General features: G+C 45.5%; 1 protein-coding gene across 1 annotated transcript in view; it reads right to left on the bottom strand.

The window, feature by feature from the left end:
* The window catches only part of Cadps (calcium-dependent secretion activator 1), a 721,673-nt gene that overhangs the window by 249,990 nt on the left and 445,704 nt on the right, over positions 1 to 25,979 (bottom strand). The window contains exons 23-24 of the mRNA XM_075882731.1: positions 18,994 to 19,135; positions 8,495 to 8,650 (exon numbers count right to left, since the gene is read on the bottom strand). Coding sequence (XP_075738846.1) covers positions 8,495 to 8,650; positions 18,994 to 19,135 — 298 coding nt within the window. The remainder of the gene's footprint in view (positions 1 to 8,494; positions 8,651 to 18,993; positions 19,136 to 25,979) is intronic.

Here is a 25,979-nt window from a genome sequence, read left to right as displayed (position 1 = left end):
TTCTGCGGCGGTGTATTCACTGGAGTGTCGTTGTACATGCGTCAATCATCGTTGTAACGTAATTAGGGTAGCGAGGAAATTTCGAGTACTGAGCGTCGCAATAACGGCAAACTCTGTAAACCTGCCCAGCTTCACCACAATGAAAGCATACCGGTCGACGGTCAGCGGTACGCCATAAATTGGTTTTCCGACGCTGGTAGGTAGGCGGGGACTCACTACTGGGCCATGTTGTGAGGTTCACATGTTGGCTATATGGCATTCGTCTTGTTGGAGAAATCGACGAGGTTGGGAAAGTCGTCGGCGCTGGGAAAGTCGTCGGCGTTGTTTGCAGGGTTGGCGGTGGTCCAGTCATTGGAGTCCGCTGTGCCGAAGGCGCGATGGCGGGGCGTTAGACTGCATCAGCATAAGCAAGATGCCGTCGCACATCATTATAGCCAGATGAAGAGAGAGAGCCTGACAGACTTCATTCCGGACAACATCGGCGACAAAAGACAATGCCGGTGTCGGTTCGGTTGCTGGAATTAAACCAAGCTGCCGAAGCTCCTCCCTCAAAATCTGCCGGATGACTTCCCGCAGAGGCCTGTCGTTGTCAGAGAGGCTCGCCACAGCCGTAACAGGACTACTCACTCAAAAGTTGACCGGATTCTGCTGGCGGTACCGTTGCTGTAGGGCCCGTTCAATAGCTGTGGCTCCTTTCGTGAACTCAGCTACTGTGGTTGGTGGATTTCTCACAAGCCCAGCAAACAGTTGCTCCTTCACGCCTCGCATTAGATACCGCAGCTTCCTGTCTTCCGGCATCTCGGGATCTGCTCTGCCGAAAAGACGGGTCTTGTCCTCGGCGAACATAGCAACACTCTCATTTGGTTTTTGAATTCGAACTTCCAAAAGGCGTTGCACATTCTCCTTTCTGTCGAGACTGGTAAAGGTGTCAACCAGCTGGTTGTGGAAGCCGTCCCACGTAGCAAAGCTTCTTTCCCTGTTGATGTACCACGTGTGGGCGTTGTCTTTCAGGTAGAAGTACACATTCGCGAACTTGATTTGTGGGTGGCCCACTATTTGTACTTCGCACAGCGTTCAAACTGGTCCAGCCAGTCTTGAGCGTCTTCATAAGTCTCGATCGCCATGAAAACAATCAGGAATCATGGGATTCGGTAGTGTCATGTGCACTGGAGCTGCAGTAGCTATGGTGGGTGAAGGAGGCAAGTGATTGCTGGCAGTTTCTCGCAAGAGATTGAGCTCGGGAGCCAGGCCTAGCAGACGGCGACTAAAACGGTGGACTGCTGTGTCGACGCGTGGTAGCGATTCCGGGCTCGAATGTCGGGTTCGTGAAGAGGTGCCAAGCATGAATACTACCCAGCACCTCCACCAGTGTGACGACGAGGGATTGACGAGCACACAACAAAGCACCTCGAACAAATACGCTTTATCGATCACAGGACAAAGACTGCAACGACTTCTTCATTTCTGCCCTCGGCCAAGGACACCCGGGCTGCTTCGTTGTCGCCGCCATTGGCACATACGCGCGTCAATATTTAAGGCACAACATCAACACGTAAGTATTAGGTAGTGTGTCTCTTATTTATAAAATGTATATATATGTAATTCTAAACCGCAGTGCTTACTACAGCACCCTGACTATGCGACGCTACGAATGAAAAAGCGGGTGTTTACTACATTTCACATTGTTGCCAGATGGTGCCAAATCTCACGCAGCACTCTCGATATTTCCACGCAGAACGTCTAATAAACGTTTCATTCTTTCTCTTCGTTTGCAGGGAAGCACGCAGATACGCAGGCAATTTTTTTTAGGGAGACATGCTCAAAGCACTCGCATCGTTTCATTTTTCACCACATGCGCATCCTAGGATTTTAAAACGATGGGTTCAGCATCCTCGATGTCTAGCACATAGCCTCCTAGATTAGCTGGTGGTGTGCCGCCGGCTAATCTAGGCGGCCTTGCTTGAGCTCACGCAGTCTTAAGCGCAGTAGGCTTTTCCAACTGATGCAAAATCATTCTGAATTGACGACGCTAGCAATAATTATTCGATGCGTCTGAGCATGTGCGATTCAATTTTCGGAATACCAGATGCAATAGCTGCAAATTGCTGTAAGAAAGTCACACACAAAACTTTCACAGTCAGGGGCCCTGTTGATTATTTCTATAGTGCGCAAAAGCGCGAGCCTGTGCATGGACACACAAAAAAGAAGACGAAGAACAACGATAGCGTTCGCCAGGAACACTATGACAGTAATTAATCTGTGCCGCAAATATATTCTTTAATCCTCAACTGGTGTGGTTTATTTTACAAGTGGTGCCGAAACCCCTTCGGGAGTTCGCGCCAGGAACCCCCCACTGGAAGAAAGCTTTTCGGAAAGCAAGCGGAGGACTTTGCCGAATGCCGCCAGTGAAAGATATGCCGACACGTTCACCTGTGCAACAGAAAGCCAGGCAGAAACTGTGATTCCTAGTAGCCCCACCTATGCAAGTGAACGCTAGTTCCACGCTACGAATGAGAAGGTGACCACCAAAAATCAGTACCGCAACAGAGACAATGAACCGCCTAAAAAAATAAAGTGCACGTCGCGTCGACAGAAGAATACGCGCCTCATCAACGAAGCTAAGAGGGTTTCCAAAAGCGACAACATCGGTTCCATAGCGTCCCTAGTTGAACGACTGGAAGCAAACAACGCGGAATCAGACGAGTTGAATGAGCTGGTAGAGGAGTACGTCACCGACGATGAATTCGCTGCGGAATTGGAAGCAGTCATGAGGTATCAAGATGCTGCCAGAAGAACGCTCGGAGAATCAAAGGCTAGACAGGTGCAACTGCAACTTTATCGGTCTCCGTCTATCTCCGCGCCACTGATAGCAACGCCTATGGTTCAGCAGTGGGACGAGACATGTGCCCAACGATCCATAAGGCTACCAGCGTTTGAGTTACAAGCATTCTCCGGAGTAATTTGCAAGTGGCCTGGATTCTGGGGACAATTTAAGGCATCGGTTCACCAGAATGATGGGCTCACGAAGGGAAAGAAGTGTCATTACTTAAGAAACCTACTGAGTGGTATAGCGGCAACCGCGACTGAAGGCCTTAGAGCGACTGAAGAGTGTTATGATGATGCCGTTGACATCCTCAAAAGCTGTTTTGGGGACCAGCGTCTCATCGTTCAGGAGCACCTGCGACGCTTACGAGAACTACCGAATGTCACACGCTCCAATGATGTCCAGGGGTTAAGGACCTTGTACGATTTTGTCCAGTGTCACATACATGGACTGAAAGGCCTCGACGTTAGTTCTTCTACTTGCGCGACTATGATGATCCACATATTACTCAGAGCCCTGCCAACAGACATCGTTGTTGAATACCACCGGTATATGGCCAGGAGTACATCATCTTGTAACGAGGCACGTGAAAGCAGCCGGGACATTTGCGCAGACGATGACTTGCAAGATCTACTCAAGTACCTTGAAGTAGACGTAGAAAGTCATGAGCAAAGCAGAAGCAATAAAAGTATGGAAAAGAGATACACCCGACATGGAGTGAAAAATGCTTCCTCGTTTCAGCCAACAACAACAGCAGCTCTATGCGCGTCCTCGAAAATAGATAACAAGGTGTGCATCTTTAGCAGTTCATTGAACCACATTACTGAAAAGTGTACCGGCAAGATAAGCAGGGAGGCAAAGCTGAAGAAGCTCACGGCCAAAAAGTGCTGCTTTCGTTGCACCATGGAAGGTCACCACGCCAAAACCTGCCGCCGAAAAATACAATGCGGAAAATGCAAAGGAAGACATGTCTCTGCAATGTGTGACCCGACATGGAAGCCCAAGAAGGCTGAACTTACAAGACCCAAGTATTGTCACAATGAACAGCCTTTATACAAGTTCAACACAAGTATAGGCACAGAAGTTTTGCTGCAAACCTTCCGATAGTGCGTTATGCTACATCGGAGGAATAGCAGACAGTGGCAGCCAACGCACATTTATACTTGAAGATGTTAAGAAGACTCTCGGGTTGAAAGAGCTAGGTAAAATAAGCCTGAGTCTCAACACCTTTGCACAGACAGGATCGTTTTCAAGGCTGCACGGCGTCGTAGAACTTCGTCTGCGTAATCATTACGACAATCTGGAGCACTTCATCCAAGCTATAAAAATTCCATTCATTTGCGATGACGCAGTTCAGGTACCAGTGCACCATGAATTCATAAGGGAGATAGAAGACAGTGGGTGCCCAACTACTGATAAGCTATTTTCACCTGGAATGACCGCTGTACCCGGAGTAAGTTTCTTACTTGGCGCGGATCACTTGTGGAAGTTTCTGACTGGAGAGAGTCAGCGTTACTCTGCTAACAGCGACTTTGTCTCCCTTGGTTCTACCTTTGGATGGATGTTCAAGGACCACTTTTTTTTAATACATTGATCAACTTAGTCAGCCCAGTTAAGGTACTAAGGGTGAACACTTCGACTGAAGCGACTGACAAGGTTCTACGAAAGTTCCGAGATTTTGAGAGCATTGGAATCCTACCAGACGATGACAGCATAGCCAAGCGCAATGCATATCAGTCCTGGAAGAGTTTCAGAGAAGACTCTCATTTGTAGATGGTCGCTATGAGGTCAGTCTCCCATGGAAAGACGAAAGCACAAAACTTGACAGTAATCGAGCGGAAGCTTTAAAAAGATTGTTATCGCTCGGAAAAAAAAATTGAAGCGAAATTGAGATTTCGCAGTGGAATGTGTATCGACTATAACCAATTATATGAAGATAGGACACGCTGAACGGGCGTCCACAGAGCCTGACGAAAGTTACAAGGTATCATCTAGGATTTATTACATGCCGCATCATGCCGTCGTCCGAAGTGAATCTACGACTACAAGAGTACGTGTGGTCTTCGATGCGTCAGCACATCGACCTAACTATTCTTCACTGAACGACTGCTTAGAAAAAGGACCCAATCTGCTGACTGACATGGGGGCTCTTCTCATACGGTTCAGGGTGAATCCAATCGTTTTGACGGCCGATATAGAAAAAGCCTTTCTACAGATCAGCATCAGAAAAGAAGACCGAGACGCTCTGCGGTTCCTCTGGTTCAAAGACATTCCAACTACAGAGAATCTAGAACCTGAAATAGAAGAATAGAGGATGACCAGAGTTCCCTTCGGGACTGCAGCGAGTCCCTTTCTTTTGAATGCCATTTTGCGACAACACCTGATGTCTGTAAAGGGCAAACTACAGTCCACAGCCAAGAAAGTAACTGAATCTTTCTACATAGACGATCTTCTCATCAGAGCTAGAACAGAGAAAGAAGCACAACAAATTAACAGAGAAGCCCACCTCTTGATGAAGTCTGCAGGTATGCGCCTAGGGAAATGGGTGTCAAACTCGATGGCTCTACGTCAACTGTTTTCTGAGACCGAAGAACTTGACATTTCTTCGGGCTCCGTCAAAGTGCTAGGCCTTATATGGAACCCATCCACAGATGTTATGACAGTTGCTTCAAAGTCAGCACTTAGATATTTGCGGACAGAAAGAAAGCCGTGCAAGAGGTCTGTGTTATAGACGATATCAAGAATATTCGAGCCTATGAGGGTGATAGCACTTTTCATGATCCAAGCTGAGATACTTTTTCAAGAACTATGGAAAAGGAACGTTGATTAGGATGATGAGCTACCACAAGATCTTGATATACGACGAAGTAACTGGTGCTCGGAATTAACACATATTCATGAGACGACCGTCAACCGTTGGGTGGATGCTTTGACAGGAGATGGAACTGCACAACTACACCTATTTTGTGATGCCAGTCAGAAAGCTTATGAAGCCTACGCTTATTTCAGATATGTTGGATAGAAAAAAGGTGTCGCTACGGCCCTTCTCATGGCCAAATCAAGGGTTGCACCTTTACAGACAGTTATGCTGTCCAGACTCGAACTCCTTGGTGTGGTGCTTGCAACTAAACTGGCAACGTCCCTTATTAAGACCCTCAAGTCATTTCAACAGAATATAAACGTGACCTCCTGGACCGATTCTACCTTCGCCCTACATTGGATCCGAGGAGCGCCATCGCAACGGCAACAGCTTGTAGGCAACAGGGTGTCAGAAATTCAATGTAGCTTTGACAAAAATCGATAGCGTCCTGGGAATGATAGCCCCACAGATAATCTCACATGGTGCAGATCGTCGCAATCACTGAGCTGCGACCAACTATGGTGGCAGGGTCCATCATGGTTAAGAGAGGTGGAAGAAGCATAGCCAACGAACACACTGAATGCGCCGGGTGGAGAAACAGACTTCTGCGATCCGAGCGTCGTGCAAGTTCTACATGTGAAGACGTTTTCTCCAATATTGGACCTGGGAAGATACTCCAGTCTTACACAAGTCCCGCGAATCACAGCATAGGTCTTTATATTCATTGAGAGTTGTAGGAACCCGCGCCATCGGGAGAAATCATCAAGCATAACAGACAAGGACATGAATAAGGCTGAATACTATTGGATTAAGGTAACGCAGGAAGAAGTATACTTGCAAGAGATTAACAAACTTGGCAAAGGGAAATTGTTAAATCCATGTTCCAGTGTCAAGACACTCCATCCTTTCCTGGATGCAGAAAGACGACCGCGTATAAGAGGCAGGCTACAACTAGCACTAGAAAACTGAAATGGTGAAACATCTTGTTCTTTTGCCTCTGCATCATGACTTCACTAAGCTTCTCGTTCGTGAATGTCATCGGCGCATTCCTTATGAAAGTGTACAAGACACGCCAACTGAAATTAGAGAAAACTTTTGGATACCCCGAGGCCGACAGTTCATGAAGAAAGTTATTGGGGGATGCAACTTACGTGCAAAGTACAGAGCCAAACCAGTGAGTGCCTCTGTAGCACCGTTACCACAAGAAAGAGTGTGTCGTTCCGATCCTTTTTAAACTGTGGGAATAGATTTTGCCGGTCTGCTGAACGTGAAAAACGTCAATTCATTTTTTAAAAGTTACATAGCTTTGTTCACGTGCGTGATCACAAGAACTATACACCTAGAGTTGATCTCGGATGTATCAGCTGACAGTTTCATGCTGGCTTTTCGTAGGTTCACCTCCTTGCCGGCTGCTATAATTAGGGACAATGCACAAACCTCCAAGAACACTTCGAAGCAAATCACATCCTTATCAACTCTGTTATTCAACACTAAATTTTAAGAATATTGCTCTCAAAGAAGGCTCGAATGGAAGTTCATTGCAGAAAAGGCATGGTGGGGAGGCTTCTGGGAAAGAATGGTCAGGACAGTGAAGTCTACTCTACGGAAGATTCTTGGCCAGCAAAGGCTCACGTCTGAAGAGCTGACCACAGTGCTATACGAGGTAGAAGCCGTGGTAAATTCGAGGCCCTTCACATATCGTTGTCAACAGAAGAAATCGAAGTACTGACACCGGCCCATTTCTTGACTGGTAAAACAATGACTAGTATTCCTTACAACCACCAAGAAGTCAACCTTGCAAGCTCGAAAGCCTCACTTATAAGAAGATGGATGCATTGCGCACAGTTAATTGAACACTTTTGGAGAAGATGGAGAAAAGAGTATCTGCTGAGCCTCGGTACTGCGCACCATGCCAGTATTCAAGCTCAAGATTCGAACCATCTTAAAGAAGGGGAACTAGTGCTCATCATTGAAGATAAAGCACCGCGGCAACTTTGGAGGACGGGAAGGATCATAGAGCTACACCAAGGACGGAATGGGATAGTCAGAGCCTGTTCAGTGAAGCTAGCCAACGGATCTGTCATACGAAGAGCTGTCCAGCATCTCTACCCCATTGAGCTTTCACTGTCTTAGAAGACTGGAACTACGCGCCTTTTTGGGGGGTGGAGAATGTTGATTATTTCTTTAGTGCACAAAATCGCGAGCCCGTGCATGGACACACAAAAAAGAAGACGAAGAACAATGGCAATGACGAAGAACTGTCGAATAAATGCCTACTTCCACTCTATTGCACCAGATGTTTACTTGGCGGACACTGATGAAGCAGTGACGCTGGTGGCGTGCATGAAGCAGGAGGAGTATTACAGTAATGAGTAGAAGCCCATTTGCAACGCCCTCTAGACCCTTGACTAAGAACAGCTTCGCTTCTCAAAGTACTTGTGCAGGTAGGTGAACCTGAAATGTGCAGCCAGGCACATATCAGGTTCATCACGAGGCACCCGTGCTTCGAATTTTTCATCTGGTGACGTTAGCTGAAGGAATAACAGCTCCAAATTTTATCAGAAATGATATACACTGATGAGGAGAAAGTAGTGCAGGCACTAAAACTTTTAGGAGTGACGATATGCTACCACTGCTTTGCCACTGATGTACTGCCCAAATTTTACCCTTTTTAGCCATGTTGACTGTACAAACACTTGCGAGCAACTGCACCAAGCCTGAAAGTGTTCAGGTGTCATCTATGTGTTCTAGCAGCGATGCGATGTGAATAACTATGTGTGTTGCTTCATGCCCTTATAATCACGACTCACCTAGTAACACAAGACTCCACCATGTCGCAGGCCATGAGCTTTAGCCGCTGCTCAAGGTGCTTGGCAAACACCTCGTCGGGCCAGTGTAAGTCTCGAATGAAACACTGCAGAGCGTCCAGCTTCCAGAACAACTCCTCAGATGATGGGCAACCATTGCTGCAAGCCCAAACACAAATAAATGCAACCCTGATGCACTCAAAACAACTCACACATCATAGAATAGAGTTGAGCACAAAAAGCACGACAAGACATGAGAGCCTGCGTCTGCTCATCCTTTCTTTGCGCTCAATATATTTTTTACTCATCATGATAGAAGATAGAAGATACCTGATACAATGTAATCAAAAACAACTGAGATGCTTGAAGGTGCTCACAATAAAACGCGGAAGCATCAGTTAGCACTGGTCGCGTCTAAATACACATTTATATCTCATGAAGTGTATGGGGGGGGGGGGGGGGACACCGCGGGACTGAAGCCGTTATTCGAAGGTAGCAGGCTCGGTCCATGCAGATGGCAAGCTAAGTTTCTATCCACTTCTTCCTTTGCATTCACATTATATTTACTACTAATGACATCCCCTATACTATTCTTGGCATTATTATACATTAGTTCCCGTAATATTGTGTCTAACAAAGAAAAAGCCAAGCCCATAAAATTTGCACTTCTTTCCTCCTTAAGTAATGCAGCTAATAGGGCTAAGTAGTGTCATGTACTTTCTTGCATTTCATTCTTCTTTGCGCAGACCGTCACGAGGGAACAGCTTCCATCTTGGACACCACCAGAAGTCATAAAGATGGCCAAGCAGAAAGGATGCCGCAATGGCAAGACACGGCTCGACAGATGAGTGGGAGCAACCCAAGGAAGCAGCAGGGCCACCGCTCTATCTAAAACACGGTTTCTACAAGCCTACATTACAAAAAACTTGAAATGCAGTTGCATTTAGAACTTAGCTGCAGTGCAGGGTTAAGCCGTGCTTCTGCCGTAACGAGAATAGCAGACAAGTTCATGCGCGAGACACTGACGACTGTGTAGCAAGCAAAGCAAGAATTGCACACCAAGAAGCAGGCAGTGAACAGGCACAGATGAGAACACGAATCCACCACCAATGCGAGTTTGCCCAAACACCACACGAAAAATAAGTTCCGTGTGACGAGAAAAAAAAGCCAAGAAAGAATCCCAATTATTCAACATCGTGGCTGTGCAACATGAGGCCGCAAAATACAATCTGCGCTAAGTAACTTATTTCAAACAGAGGCAAGTCATACTGTTGCGTTTCCTGAATAAGTCGTTTTACAACTACGAGTGCTGAAATCCACATGGAGGCCCTATAGGCATATGATCGAGCCCCAACATACAAACAGAGTTGCATTTTTAGAGGGGCACCTAGGTCTGACAAAGTAATGAACAAACAATTTGAAACATAAGAGGGGACCATTGGGCGGGTTGGTGCACTTCCATTTCAAACGAACGTTAGCGTGACGAAAACAGAGACGGAAAACAAAAGTCAAACTGCAGCGCTGCCTCGCAACTAAAGTTTATTCCTAAAAGAAGCGGAATATATGACATTTGAAAAAAGCAAAGCAAAGATCAGAAAAAAACCATCGCGCAAGCTCAAAGTGACAAAACTCTAAATTGCTATGTGTCTGATGAAACGTGCAAGCTATCTATGAGATATGAAACTCCTGCACCTGATAGTGTCATGGAAGGCTGGCTGATGCAATTATCACCTTCCAGTGACAAATAAAAAGCTTCCATGATTTCTTGGGACAGTTGGTCTCTGTGGCAACGCAAAACTTCACTCTTCTCAAAATAAGGATTACACCCATTTCGGTGACAATGAATGGCCAAATGAGAACCTGTGCCATTTTTTACATTATGCGCATGCTCCTGGACTTTTATATTCCCACATCGACTAGTTTGCCCAATGTTAACCTTGTTGCAAGAACATGGTATATTGTATACTACATTGGTTCGACACTCAATGAATTTACTCGTATGTTTTACTAGGCATTCGTTCCTCTTGTCGCAATTTTCTTCGTTTAATTTAATTTGCACAGTTGGACAAACTTGCCGCAATTTCTGGCCAACGCTGAAAACAACATTAACTTTGTATCTACTGCCCACGTTTTTAAGCTCATGCGACAACCTATGCACATAAAAAATCACGGCTATATTATTTATAGTTGTGGAACGACTAACTCCTGTTTCCTTCTGCACACTCTTTATTTTCTTTGCCACATTTTTGCAGGCCCTTGTGATAACCCATTCAGGATAACCTGCTTCGTTAAATCGTGAAACCTGCTTTGCGAAGCTCAGTTGCATTTTGTGGTGACAAGTTTTGAACAATGAACACTGAATGCATGCAACACTTATGCCACTTTTCACAATTTTTGAGTAATCAGATGAAAAAGCTATCTTCTTTAGAATGCCTAGATGAACGAAGAAAAGCTATGTACTGCCATTAACGTGGCTCCAGCTGCTTACCAAAAGTGCGCACTTCGCATGGTGCGTGCGATTGCATTCTCATTTTTAAAATCTATGGTTTTTTGCCATGAACTTTTGTTTTTGCTGCCAGTGCATACCGTATTTTTGCGCGTATAACCCGTCCCTGCATATTATCTGCACCCCCACTTTCAGCTCACCGAGAAAGAAAAAAAAATCCTCGCATATTGCCCGCACAGTTGATATACAGAAAAGGCTGCACAAAAGCTACTGCTCAAGCAACATAGCACATATGTAGACAGAAAAAGCTTCATTTAGCAAGCAGAATACGCTGTCTGCAAGGCCAGTCACAATTCACTCACTGTCGCTGCTCTCGCTAGAGCTATCACTTGAGCCGCAGTCCTCACTATTATGCACAAGGTCATCTTCGTTTCCATCCATGTTGTTTGTGATGCAGCATTTCTTGAAACTTTTTCGCACCATCTCACCTGGAATGGCCTTCCATGCCTCAACAATCCACTTGCAGAATAGGGCAATATCAAGCCTTTGGACTCGTTCTGTCGGCGTCAAATCGTAGCAGCCTTCGGCCATCCACTCAGCGTAATAGCGCTTGACATGCGCTTTGAAGGGCTTGTTAAGCGACACATCTAGAGGCTGCAACATTGTCGTCATTCCACCGGGTATAACAACTAAGTCGGTGCCGTTGCGTGAAAGGCGGTCCTTCACTTCCTTAGTTGTGTGGCCGCAGAACGAGTCAAGAACGAGCATGGACCTCTTTGCGAGCATCGCACCGGGCCTCTTCTCCCATACCGTCTTGATCCAGTCTACGAACAAGTCACTGTTCATCCACGCGTTCTCGTGTGCGTGCACCACTACACCGGCAGGCAAATGAACCTTTGGTAGAGTTTTCCTTTTCAAGATGACGTACGGTCGCAGTTGCGTGCTGTCGGCGAGCGCACAAAGCAAGACTGTGATGCGCACTTTCGTGTTCCCGCCGGTCAGCAAGCTCACCAAACTGCTGCCCGTCTTCTCAATCGTTGTGTCCAACGGCATTTCAAAATAAACAGGAGTTTCATCCGCATTGCCGATTTGCGAGAAAATGTAATTGTGCTGCTTTCGCAGGCCAATTACACATCTCTGGTACTTGAGCAGCTTCTCCTCATAAGAAGCCGGCAAGCGTTGACATATTGTAGTCCGCCGTCTGATGGAGAGCCCTTGCCGCTTCATAAAGTGGTGCAGCCATCCGCGGCTCGCACGGAACTCGTGAGGTAGGCCTAGCTCCCTCGAAAGTCGCCGCGCTTCCACTTGGGCCATCTCGGTCGATACGGCGTGACCCCTGCTTCTCACATCTTCGATGAACTTTACTAGCTCCGCCTCCAGCTCAGGGTAGGCACCGGTCTTGGGGTCACGAAATGACCTACGGTCGCGGTGCGCGGCTTGTAGGCTCTCTTTCTTCTTTCTCCACAGTCGCACGCAGGACTCGTCCACATCGTGCCGTCTTCCCGCTACGCGATTTCCAAATTCCACGGCGACGGCGATGATCTTAAGCTTTTGCAGTGCCATGAAGGCCTGCCGCCGTACGCTACTCATGGTGAGAGAACAGATCGACTTAGGCTTGGCGAATGGGTCGAGATCTGGAGAACTAGCGGTATCAGCGAGGTAAAGAGCGCTCACACTCGGCGACAACTTGACAGCACTACCCTTTCTAGTACACTGTGACAGCACTCTGGAAACAACAGAACCGAAATGCATGCCTGCTACCGCGTCAAAAATACATTAATGTACTGATAATATCTGTATAGGCACTATAACATCTCATTTGCCTTGCTGAAATAAATACTGCTTTATTTATTATGGAACTTACTTTATTTATTACGGAACTTTCTTAGACAGCACCACCTTTTCAGCAAGCCCTTTCCAAAAGTAAACATGGCATTTGTGACGTAGGGACATGTGGAGGGTCACTGAGCGGCCACGAACGTCCAAAAAATATACTTGTGGTGTGACAGCTGATTGATTTGTGGGGTTTAACGTCCCAAAACCACCATATGATTATGAAAGATGCCGTAGTGGAGGGCTCCAGAAATTTTGACCACCTGGGGTTTTTTAACGTGCACCCAAATCTGAGCACACGGGCCTACGACATTTCTGCCTCCATCGGAAATGCAGCCGCAGCAGCAGCAGCCGGGATTTGAACCCGCGACCTGCGGGTCAGCAGACGAGTACCTCAGCCACTAGACCACCGCGGCGGGGCGTGGTGTGACAGTGAGATTTTACACTGAACAATCTAATTGTCTCTCCCCAAATGTTTTTTTAAACGCTTCTACGATGCAAGCAAGCGAAGCCAAAATCAGCCGCAAGCTGCCGTGCTACTTGCGGAGAAACACGAATTTGCAGAAACCGCCTCCGTAGCCTTCGCTTAACTTTTAAGGAGCTTCACAGCACAACATGCATTGTTGTGAAGCAGCACTATAGAAAATACCCCGCGTATCATCCGCACCTCCACTTTGCCACTGAAATTTTTGGGTTTTTGGTGCGGGTTATACGCGCGAAAGTAAGGTAAGCCTGGTGGGCTTTTCTTGTCGCCAATCTCTCGGTGGCAAACGCAGCCTTCGTATCACGTGCACTGCTTTTGGTTCAGTGCTTGAGCAGCTTGAGTGCGATATTTGCAATGCCCAAACTTCGATGTTGTCTTGGACAAACTTTTCGCGACAACATGCCGAACGGCAGGTTATGCCTACTCAGCATTGGTTGCTTTTCAGTAGCAGGTTATTAATGTTGGGTTTGGTATGGAATAAAAAAAAGCTCATTGTGGCAGCTGCACTCGGAAGGAAGGGATACCTATGATTAATAAGGACAATGCCATATGTGGCATGTGTTAACATTGCAACATATGGCATATATGAGTTTGCAATTCAATTGCATCGTCTTGAAATCGGACTGAGTGCCTGTGATATCGAACGTTGGTACCGTTTGGCACATAAAGTTTCTGCCATGGTTTGCATAGTTTCAGTGAAATGCGTATAATCGAGGCTGTCTGAAAGACGAATTTCTGTGATGGTGCTTTCTCTCTTCTTAATTTTTTTTACACACATTTATTTTGTTTGCTATGTGGGTCTTCCTACGTTAACTTTTGAACATTCAGAAATTTTAATGTTGGTAAGCACCTCACATTGCATGCCCCGATGCTCAAACACGCAAGGCTGTATGCTTAACACGTTTTGTGCAAAGCCAGCCTATACAAAACGTTGTTTTGGTTATACAGTGAAATCTCGGTAGAAAGAAGCCCACATTAACGAACTTTTCAGATTAACAAACTTTTAAAAAATCCCACGCCGACTGATAATAGTTTTAATGTAAAATTATTTCAATACTATGTACTTTAGAATACCAAACTTTTCAGAATAACAAGCGTTAACTAAGTTCCCTCTAATATTAATAATGCCTCAGTGCTATGAACTCATGTTCTGAAATCCGTCGCGACCACCGGAGCAGTATGCAAGCAGACGACATTACAAACAGACGCCTTGCTTCTCGGAAGACGCGTGAAAGTGCGGAAGAAAAAAAATTAAATAGCGACTTTTTTCTTTCTTTTTGTTGAAGCCCCGATGCTGGTTTACAAGCGCATAAGCGAGAAGGAGGGCAACAAGGGAGGGCAAGGTCAGCGAGGCAGAGTGGGAGTTGCGAAGCAGGAAGCATGGGTGCGAAAAACATGAGACGGTGAGGGAGCAGAAATTGAAATGCGAGAAATTTTCTATTTTTTCACTTTTTTTTTTCCGGAAGATACGATGACAGCCGCGACGCATCGGGTTTTTCTTTCTTTGTCATTTCTATATGTGCTCTAGGAGGCGTTGTTTGTCAGTCATGTTCATCTCTTTTCGGTGATTACTTATCGTGTCCGCAAAGCAAGTTGGTGTTCGCACGACGTTGCTGCTACAAATGAGTTCATCTCTGCTTGCGACGAACAAGCGGAAGAAATTTTTGCCAAGCGAGAATGTGGATATTCTTCGGCAATCGGAAGGCTGTTGTGAACAAAGAATTGAATCACACCACAGGAAGGTGGATGAGCTGGAGGCCTTTGCGCTGCAAAGTTTGTGTTGCACACGTCAAAAAGAAAATTGCAGACTTCTTTAAAGTAAATGTGCATTTTTTAGTGTTTCCTTGTGATTTGTTTTTTTTCATGAAAAACGAGTTCAAGGACCCACCGTTGTTAAGGCAAGTCATTTTAGTCGGTGAAAAATAAGTATTCACAGTTAGTATTTTGTAGTTAGTAGTTTGTCTTTCACTATAATGACCTTTCAAAATAACGAACAAACTGCCACAGCCCCCTGAAGTTCTTTATACCGAGATTCCACTGTAGTGTGGGACTACTTATAGTGCCACTTATTCGCGACTTACATTATAAGCTGTACAAGGACAACAGAAAAAGTAAAAGCATGTGCGGGCTCGCAACTAAAATTTTATTCATTAGAAGAGGACACATATGCACTGAGGATAAAAAAGACAGCATAAACTCATTTGCCGAATACACTCATGTGAATGCTTCAAACAATGAGTCGCAATCTAGAGGATAGATATTTAATTTCACAGTCTGCAAGCACCACTGACAGATCGCTGACACATCTCCGTGTTTTCTTAACCACATAGGCCTCATAGAGCTTTCAAGTATTGCAGTATTTATGACAGTACAAAACTAGGCTTGTACGAATATTCGAATAAATAGTAGTGTGCTCAAAATCACTTTGATTAGAATTTATATTGCTTTTCGAAATATTCGAAATAAACAAATAGGTGCACAGTTGAACCCCTTTATAAAAGACACTGATGTAAGAGACAAATGGGTATAAGAGACACCAGTGTGCCATTACCATTAGTGCGGTGCTCACAAGGTTTAAAAACATAAGAGCCCAGAACGTGCCCAGCCCACTGACTCAGGAGAAGGCGCCACAGTCTGCTGCAATTTTGAATGTAACAAACTTTGAACCATTTTCTAGTTGGCTTCACTGTTTTTGCCAGCATAATGCAATCACCTGGCCGACTGTGTCCGGTGAAGAGAAGACAGCACACGAAGCGGCAGCGTCCACGTAGCGGGAATAGAAGTTTAGGGAAATCATGGATTCATACAGTGCGGCCAGTATATTCAATGCCAATGAGATGGCCTGCTCCTACCAACTTCTGCCGGACAAGACGATGCACTTTGGAAGAGTGCTAGGGTGGCAAAAAATCGAAGGTTGGCGTTACTGTTCTGTATTGTTGCAATGCAACCGGCACAGAAAAGCTTAAGCCTCTCGTCCTTGGAAGGTTTGCACAACAGTGCTGCATGAAGAATGTAGTGTCCCTTCTATGCGATTACAGGGCAAACAAACAAGCCTGAATGACTCTAGAGCTCTTTACGCAGTGGCTTTTGACCGTGGACAAGAAGATGAAAAAGGAAGGACAAAACGTACAACTGACAAATGTGTGCCTTGAGTTCCTTCCGCCCAATTGCACATCTGTGCTTCAGCCTCTCGATCAGGGAATAATTAGAAGTGTCAAGGTGCACTTTCACAAGTGCCTTGTTCAGCGCGTGCTTATCAACCTGCGATTTCAGCAGTTGACTGTCATCAAGTACGACAGGCGGCGGAAATGCTCACCAACGCACGGTGGAGCGTCTCTTCAACAACTGTTGAGAACCGCTGGTGGAAGGCCGGGCTCATGTGCACGAGTGAGCAGCCAGAAGACACCGGGCAGCCATGCAACGATGACCAGGCGGAGGAGGACAATCCTGGCAAGCTTTGAAGTGAGGTGACCAATCTGTTGGCCATGGATTCGATCTCATTTGACAATTATGTGCTGTGCGATGAAGTAACCACAACAACAGTAGAGCTGACTACAGAAGACATCCTTCAGACTATACAAAATGAAGGCAGCAATGATGGTGAGGACGATGCCGCTGAAAATAAAGATGCGACCTCGTCCCAACCTGAAAACTGTTATGAGGTCGTGACGGTTGCAGATGTGATGAATATCATGCCGAAAGCACCATTTTCCTAGCGAAAAACGTTGAAGCGACCAAATCGCATGGCAGGAAGGTGGATTAGCTGGAGGACTTTGTGCTGCATGCGTAAAAAAAAAAGAATCACAGACTTCATTAACTAAGCATGCACATTTTTGTGTTCACGTGTGCATTTGTTTTTTCTCGTAAAAAACGAGTTCAAGGACACATCGTTATAAAGGCAAGTCCTTTTGGTCAGTGGAAATTAAGTATTTATGGTTAATTTTATAACTTTCCCTATAACTAACTACCTTTCAAAATAATGAACAAATTGCCACGGCTGTTACACCAACATTTCACTGTATTCAAGTGCCATCGACATTTTATGCGGTTCGCAGGTTCGAGACATTGCAAAGGTCAAGCAAGTATTGCATGGCGTAAGAGAATATTTGCGGCTGGCACCCGGCCAGGACTATTGTTCGTCACACCACTTGCAAAGTTGTCAGCTGGTCTCATGGTCGTCTTGGCGGCCTAAGCCAGGAATGCTTTTTTTTTTCCGAGGGGGTAACGCTCACAGCACCCATGTCACTTGTTGTTAGTAGTGCTCGTCTGCCCTCCATTTTTCACACATGTAGATCTTTTGTAGCCCTAAACTAACCCTGTCATGCATTCACCAACTCGCCCAACAACAAGTTTTTATTTTGATCTTTTCATTCATTTTTCAGACTTGCTTTTTTTCTGCTATTTATATGTCTTGTTTATTCATAGCTTTCTAGCTATTTCTCCGTCAATTTATTTTCTGCATTTTTCTAATGTTTCTCTTTTTAGCACCAAACTGTTATATGCCAGGGTCCACCACGGCTCCGCTGACATACTTCCGTCACGGAAGTGACATTGAAAAATATGTACTAAGAGATTGCAAAGAAAAAAAGAAACAGAAAGCATGAACCTCTTGATTCGTAGCACAAGGTGCTAACCACTATGCCACAAAGTGTACGTTTTCTGAAATGCTAAATGCAAGCCATTTATATACACCATACACTGTTTCGCAGTCCTCAGACTTTTGAAACTTTAGCGCGTTATCGTTATCAGTGGCAAAATGGCACGACAGGCTCGTGTTGGGCACGCTCTAAAGGTCGTTGCCTCCGCGAAGCGTGCTCTCTATTGGGCGCACACTTATCAGGCTCGTAATCCGGAAAAAGACGAAAGTCACTTCGCACGCTGCCACGACCGCGTTTACAAAAGAAGCACGCGGGTGACACTCGGGGCAGAAAGAATTGTATATACTTGTGCACTCCTTTCATGCGTCTTTCTGCTAGAACAGTGCACTTTAAGTGTCGCACTGTGACAGTTGTTAGTCTGCGCTCGTCCTGTGCATGCTAATTTTGTGCATTCTTCCTGCTTGAGGTGTGCGCTGCAAGTTTTGAGCTGCTTTCCGTTCCTCACGGGACTTGGCAATTTAATGGTGCTGAAACAATGCACAATAAACACTCAACTACCTTTCTACAGGCACGTTCACTTTCGTGTTATACCGATTTCTATATAGGGGAATGAGCCATGTTTTTTTATTTCTTTTTGTGCATTTGTTCTTCAATATGTGGTCGGTCTCTATCTTTTTCTCTGTTGCTACTCTTTTTCATTCTTCTTCGTATTCCTTTCTCTCTGCTTTTGCACTGGTTCTTCAATACATCTTTCCCTCCTCATAGCCCTCACATCTCTCTTGCGCACCTTCAGAATTCCAGTTTTTTGCCCCCTTGTATAATGTAAACAAGGCTATGCTCTGTTCTGCCAGTGTGCTCGAATACGCATTGTGTAATCGATATCACGAAAAAAAAAGCCTGCGAAGCCGAGTGGTGAATACACTCACATCATAATCGCCAGCTTGAAGCAGAAATATTCTCATTCTCTCTGCGAACTGATTCTCTCACCTCTATCAGAGTGATGCAGAAGAGGAAGAAGGCGAGAACAAAGACAGCATGTGCTGGTTCAGGATTATCATCATTTTTGTATTATCTGTGACCCCTACAGCAACACTCTGCTGTAAAAGTTGCTGAGAGCATCTGAGCAAAGCCATGCACTCACCCTTTGATTTCCCAGTGCTCCTTTTCAAATCCCTTGTGTAACGACTGGGCGATAGAGGACTCCATGAGGTCCACATAGCGAACAACTTGAGGGGCAAATGTGTCTCGCAGATGCTGGTGGAAGCGGCCTCCACACAGGTTCTCTGCACGAAAAGCATCTCGCCCTTGTCACCTTCCGACCTCGGAAGCAACTTCTCACTCATACATCTGGAATGCGCGCACATACAAATAAAATCCAAACGCGTTCCAGATTATGCACAGGTAAGTTTTTGCGTCTTGTTTTTTTTTCTGTTGTTGTGTGCTTTTGCAGTCACTGTATGTGGTTTCCTGAATTTATTTTATTGATTTATGCATTCATTCATTATTTTCATAATCTCAGGGCCCGAAGGTACTGCAAGGAGGAGTTGTGTGACAACAATTTAACAATAACTACAATTTTGAAGGCAGCCGGTTCTTAGATTGCTCCGACGGAGGCAACAAGGCGATCCGAGTAACTCCTTGTTTGCCACACACAAGGTAATTTTGATTTCAGGGTCGAATCGTGAAGAAACACAATACAGAGCTAGATGGATTATAATACTTGCCTTTCGTATTTGCACATTCACTTTCTTTCACATAAATACCTACGAACTATCTCAACTCTCCGCCATTCGAAACATATAGAAGTGTTTAAGACATCACAAGAGGCCGAGACACAGCTGCTGCATGTGTAGGTGTGCACACTTGGGCACGGAAAGCAACACAACATACACAAATGATAAAACTCAGCACTTGCGTCATCTTCGTGTGCCACCATTATGTGCTCTTCTTGAAATCACTTGGAAGAACTGCGGTGACAATATAGCGAGCTCAGTAGTTTTACATTTACAAATGAACCAAACAGTGACTAGATGAAAATTGAAACCCCAAGTATGTTAACAGCATTGAGCACAGATGTGGGTTGTGAAATATTTATGATGGCGCCATAGGACACAGTAATTACATCCTTGAACGTAATCATGACACAAGAAAAAAGAAGGAACGCAGACAAGCTTTTTAAAAACAGCTGTGCAGACTGGCGTGAGCCCTCCCAAAAATGTGAGGCTGTGACCTTTGTACTGGCACCATGCGCAGCTCAACAAGGTTGCGTTTTTTCCCTCTTATGAAAAGGTACATACGTCAGACAGACTGGCAGGCATAGGTCAGCGAACTCACTTTTGCGTCGACTCACTCAAACTCACTCAGATTCAGATCGAGCCACGAGTCCCAGCTAGTCTGGGTGAGTAAAATTTTGGTGTGTTTGAGCCCGAGTGAGCCTGCTTAAAGAAAATTGTCGTGAGGATAAGCTCAAGGGAATCTGGCTCAGGCAAAGTTTGGTGAGTCTGAGCCGGAGGGATGCAAAGATATATTTTTTGAGAGAGTCTTAGTGAGTTCCACATTTGCTGGCACATGCCTCCACGTATAAGACCGACTTCGTGACCATGAAAACAACGTCTGGAACAAGAGGGATGGTTTTCTGGCTTTATATTGCAATCCCTGTGGTTGTTGTCTAGTGCTTGATAGCATTTAGTTTTCTGCCAGCTCAGAGATGAACGCACCCGCATCATTGTTGAAGCGGGAGGGATGCATCTGCGTGAGCAAGCTATCAATATGACAAAAAAAGGCATTTTTGGAAGGCGCAGGTTAAAGAGGCGCTCTAGCACTATTCAACCCCCCATTTTTTTACTTATGGGTCGATTCAAGTGCACACTGACTAAAGTGCTCGACACATGGTGCCGATTCAAATGCGATTTGCCGTACGGCTCTTCCAACAGCCGCATCCTACAGACGTACAACAGGTTCTAACAGCATGCAGCAACGATTTGCGTGTCGCACGAGCATCCAACTTGCTGAATTTAGCTGCGCAGAAACACCACAAGGGGCGCCGCTGGTGGGCGCCCGTCCAGGGTTCTTCCTCGCCACTTTGATGGCCCAGATCGCCCTGGAATTTGTGGATATCACCGTTGCCCGTGGCATGAAAGACATTAGATAAACTGTTTCTGACGTAAAAAAACTCATGGTTGAATAAATAAGTGATGCTTGATGTGTGTCATTTCTGCAAGGCAACATTCATTGCCGAACCACCAACGAGATATCGACCGTTATAGAAGGCCATTTCACAGATAAACAAACAGAGGCATCGGCCATCTCGGCGAACTGCCCAGCTTCGTTCTCACCTTTGCTCTTTATATCAAGGTTGTTGAGAAAACCAGTTGCACGTCTGAAAGAGTCACATAAGTGTACAAGTTTTTATCGTGTTGTGCAAAATAAGTGCTTGACAATGAGCTCATGTTGAAAAGTGAGTGGCGCTGCCGAGAACATGGGCTTTGTTGGGCCTACACATGAACGAACGTGAGCTGCGACGATCGATGTTTATTGTTCATGTAGGCGAAGCTTTGTTGACAATGTTATTAGAGAGCGAAGCATGACTGCATGAGCTTTGTTTTCTGCTTAATAAGGAGGATATGATGTTTTCTGAGCGTGCAAGCTGAGGATTCGTATGTGAGCGGAGCCTGAGCGCTAATGGCTCATGAATTATCGTACGGGCCGTGTGGGGTCGCATGCCCGATCGGATGCCGAATCGCATCATGTTTTGATGATAGTTAATGCAGCAAGAACAACAGTGATAACCCCACGCAGTCCTAAGGTATACGATTTCGAAAATTTAAAGTACAATAAAAAGACTTACCTTCAACTTGATTTTCGCGGGGTCGCCTGATCACATTTAGCCCTAACTAGCTAGGTGACGTTGGATGGCTTCCTCATTAAAATAGGCTGTTGTTGCCAACGTAGGAGAACCTCACACACCAATTGTTGCTTGTTCTTTCCAAGGTAATGTTAACCTCGTCACCATAGTAACAAACGTGGTGCCTGATGCCTAATTTGTCATAACGTGAGTGGGCACGACTGTTTCCAAGCGAGGAATTCACAATGCCTATAGACTGTTGAGCCCCCAAAAGGAACTCAGGGGCGTAATCTCAAGGATGGTCAGTAGGCAGACGCTCCCTTGTGGGGTGGTGCTAGCCTTAATACGTTAGCAAGGAACGAACACTAATCATTTTGAATGTTTCGAGCATCAGTGAATAAGCTAGATCATCCATGAGACTACAAATCTGATTTTTTCTTGCAAGACGTAAAGATTACGTGAAGTGAAAAATGTGGCAACTCGCACTGTCGATTATAGCTCACAGAGTACACATATATCTGCTTCATGAGATTTTCTGTGGCCATGTAGTTTAAATGTTATAGTCTAATTTTTGTAGCTAAAACTCGCCTTGTTTCACGTGCGTATAAAATTCGTCAATGCTCTTGTAGTGCATGAATCCCATAACATTCATTGAACGCGGAAAGCCGCATGGGCTCGTGATTCGCTCTCGAAAACATGGCCAGCACTGCGCTGCTTGTTTTTGTGCGTTTGTTGATAGATGGCAGCACACTGCAAACAATTCGATTGAGAATGGGTTTCAGAGCAAAATGCTCTCGACACCCAGATAAATGTGGCGAGTGACGCGGCGATGGTTTTGTCGAAGTCAAGTGGCAGATAAGAATTTTTCAGATTGTTTTTGGCAGTCACGTTCAAAGAAACCATTGCAAAAACGAGCATTTTTTACTAGACGTAGAAGGTTGTCATCGCACCAAGAGTGACAGCGACAATGAACAATCAGCTACTAACTCACGAGGAGCGAGTTGCACTTTTATGCCCCCTTGTGAATTGCTGTTTTTTTATGCTCGTCAGTCACATTGTACTTCATGTATAAAAACTTTCAGCAAGGTAAAAATAAAAGCATAGTTTTTTTGTGCATTACATGTAGTCCCATTACAGTGGATTACTGAATATTGCATGCCGCCAACACGCTCGAGCTCGACCATCGAAGCCAAATGGTTAGAGCAATGAAACGTGCAGTTACGACAACGATTAACGCCTCTCTGTTAACGTCTCCAGCACTTCACCAGTACCTTCCGAACAGTGTTGTTGTTCGACAAGTTTTTTCAATTTCGATGTTGCGAAAAGCATGCGCATGTACTCTTTTCAATATCCTTGCTTCGATCCCGCTGATAGAACCTGCGACACCCGATTGCAGTTAATTGTGCACTGTTAGAGTCTGATCATGACTGCAACACAAGCGCTACTTAATGGGAAGTAAAATGCTTGTGTTCTGTTGACAGAGCAACTCCATGTTGCTGACAGCGCAAGTAATGAAGATGGCATAATATGTTTACCAATCATCGCCATGTGAAACATTCGGTCCTGTGTAGCCAGAATGGCGCACTTCCTGCTAGCGGCCTACTACTGCGGCAAATTCGTCAGGCACGCTTGGTACCAATTACCTCGAAGTGCCGTTCAGTTAATATGTCAATTCTAGTTGGAACTAATTTCTGTAGCATGCAACGGATTATGCAAGGCATCGTTGATGCACTATCAATAAGCTGACACCACCACGCTTCGCACTGTGGCAGCAAATAAGGTAGCAAACATTTAGCAACTCCTACTGCTTGGAAAATACTTTGGTCCGATATAATTCGTTTGACATCAAAAGTTCATCCGGTGAATATGGCATGGGGTGTACATACGTGTTTACCGTATTTACTCGCATAATCCTCGCACCCCCCACATCGCCACACAAAAATACGATTTCTTCTTTTCCTCGAGTAATTATCCACCCCCGAAAACTGCCGCAATAATGTCGTCTGCTCGCTACAACCACTGATAATGATAGCGCACCGTCTGGCGCCATCTCTTAAGCATCAAGCATACTATTATTGCACAGAGATTCAATCCAATCCACGCCAAGCCAAAGTGGCAAGTGCACGTTGGGGCGTGTTTTATATGTTGTGTCGGTAATCACATTATGTCACATTATGTGTCACATTATGGGGCGATACTGAAGCTACACGGTTGCGTTTAGGTTGAAAGTGATAGATCATGCACTAAACAACGGCAAAAGGGCCGCCGGAAGGCCCTTCGGAGTCTAGGAGTTTTGTGTTCGCTACTGGTGACGGCAGCTGAAAGCCACCAAGACAAGCTGGGCCTGCCGTGTGTGTATAAAACTAGGATTGATGGCAAACTTTATTTCTTCAGAAGAAAACTGCGAACGATTCTGTTAAATATCCATCAGCCCAATACTGACGTCCTACGCACATCTTTTGAGTGCTTTCATTGAGCGAGGAACGCTATCACTATGCCTGCAACAGCCACAAGCTTTGCGTATGGTATTCTAATTCTATTTGCTCGCACTTTTTGTATCTCAAAATCTTGCCTTCTTTTGAACCTGTGCTTTTTATTGTTGAGGTAAGTTTTAATTCGTACTTCTCAAGGCTTGCTGTTAGTTGCTGGCGTGAGAATCTCGATTTGCAGCCACTTCGTTTTCTTTTTCGATCGGTACATTTTCGTGGAAAGTTTTCCTCGCGTAATTCTCTCACCACCCAACTTTGCATCGGTTTCCCGCCAAAAAAAGTGTGAGGATTATGCGAGTAAATACGGTACTATCTTTTCTTATGCGAATTCAGAGGGTTGACCCTCCTCGCCCGGCCATGTTGGATTGCATGGCGCGCCACACATAGCCCGTGGGCGTTGCGAATTTTCTGCTGTTCTTTGTAACATTCCATGTAGGGAGTACATGGAATGTTACAAAGAACAGCAGAAAATTCGCAACTGAAAAGGGAATCTGTGGAACGACAAGGGCAGTGAAGAACTGCTGACCCTTCGCGAGCTGTTAGGTGAGCCACCCCAGGAATTACAAGGGTGCACTGCACCTTTTCAACAACAATTAAGAGCCTACCGCACGTGCGGGAAAAGACATTTTGCAAACTCACAAAAGCAACAAAAGGGAAGTCTTCAGTATGGGCATCTGACTTGCACAAGACCAAAATCTAGAGGCGGATTGGTAACGAGTGTCTCTGTCGGGCTCTGTAGTCGCAATTTGTCATGAACTTATCCCAGAAGCGCTTGCGTAGGATGGATTTGAGACTGACGGGAGACAGCCATGGCAAAACCAACACACTTTATATAAAGGACGAGTGATGCAAATGCATAAAACTCGCACTAAAGCACTCAATAACACTCAAAACTATAAATACCTAAATAACAAATCGTGTACATGGGCAAACACAAACTGGCTGCAGTTAACCTACTGCTAAACCTAGCTGCTAGCCCTAAACCAATATGGCGTCAACAATAGAATGTCCTTACAGCTTGTCACGTAACGAATCGCTACTCCTTGCTGTGTCAACGCTTCATCGAGTCCTCTGTCGTTGATGGGCAGCTCTACTTCTTTACGGTCACCATCGGTTGCTGCCGCCGCTCGAACAGCTCGTCCTCATCACCAGTATCCCTGTCCTCATCGTGTTCTGAGGCTCAGTTAGGCTGCGCCTAGCTCGTCAACGGCGTCTTGACTGTGGTGCGGGCAGCATGCGTTCTGGATCGAAGCAGAGGAGCTGCAGTCCACCCAGGAACTGCGGTGACAGGTTGCGGAAAGTCCCAACAGTCTCACTCGATTCTTTCAATATCGAGGGCCACTCCCCGAGCCTCTTCGCTGACAGCCTAGGAACCGGGTGGTTTTACATTCAATTGCAGTAGCAATGCTAACCTTCCATCTTCGCAGTTTGAAGCCCCAACGCACAGTGCCAGCTCATCCTCTGGGATTTTCCTTCTCGGCTCGGGTCACGTGCCATGAGCCTTTCTCTGACCAATCTCTTGCATCTACGTGGCTGGTGCGTGTGCACTCGGATGATTCTCCTTTGCTCGTGCACCGTCACTGCGCTACCGCATTCGGCACGCACCACGTGCCTTTCCTTTACTCATCACACAACGATACGTTTTGTTGCGGCCGTGTCTGTTCGAGGTTCAATGAAAAAGCACAGAAATGAAAAATGAAACACACAACTAATCTCAGTTCTGATGGCACGCCACAATCTTCTTTAAGGTTACATTTACCCAATGATAGACTTGCAGCCATAGAGTGTCATTTC

This window comes from Rhipicephalus microplus, unplaced genomic scaffold, assembly GCF_043290135.1.
Source record: "Rhipicephalus microplus isolate Deutch F79 unplaced genomic scaffold, USDA_Rmic scaffold_13, whole genome shotgun sequence".
Classification (NCBI taxonomy): Eukaryota; Metazoa; Arthropoda; class Arachnida; order Ixodida; family Ixodidae; genus Rhipicephalus; species Rhipicephalus microplus.
This window is presented reverse-complemented; position numbering and strand designations above follow the sequence as displayed.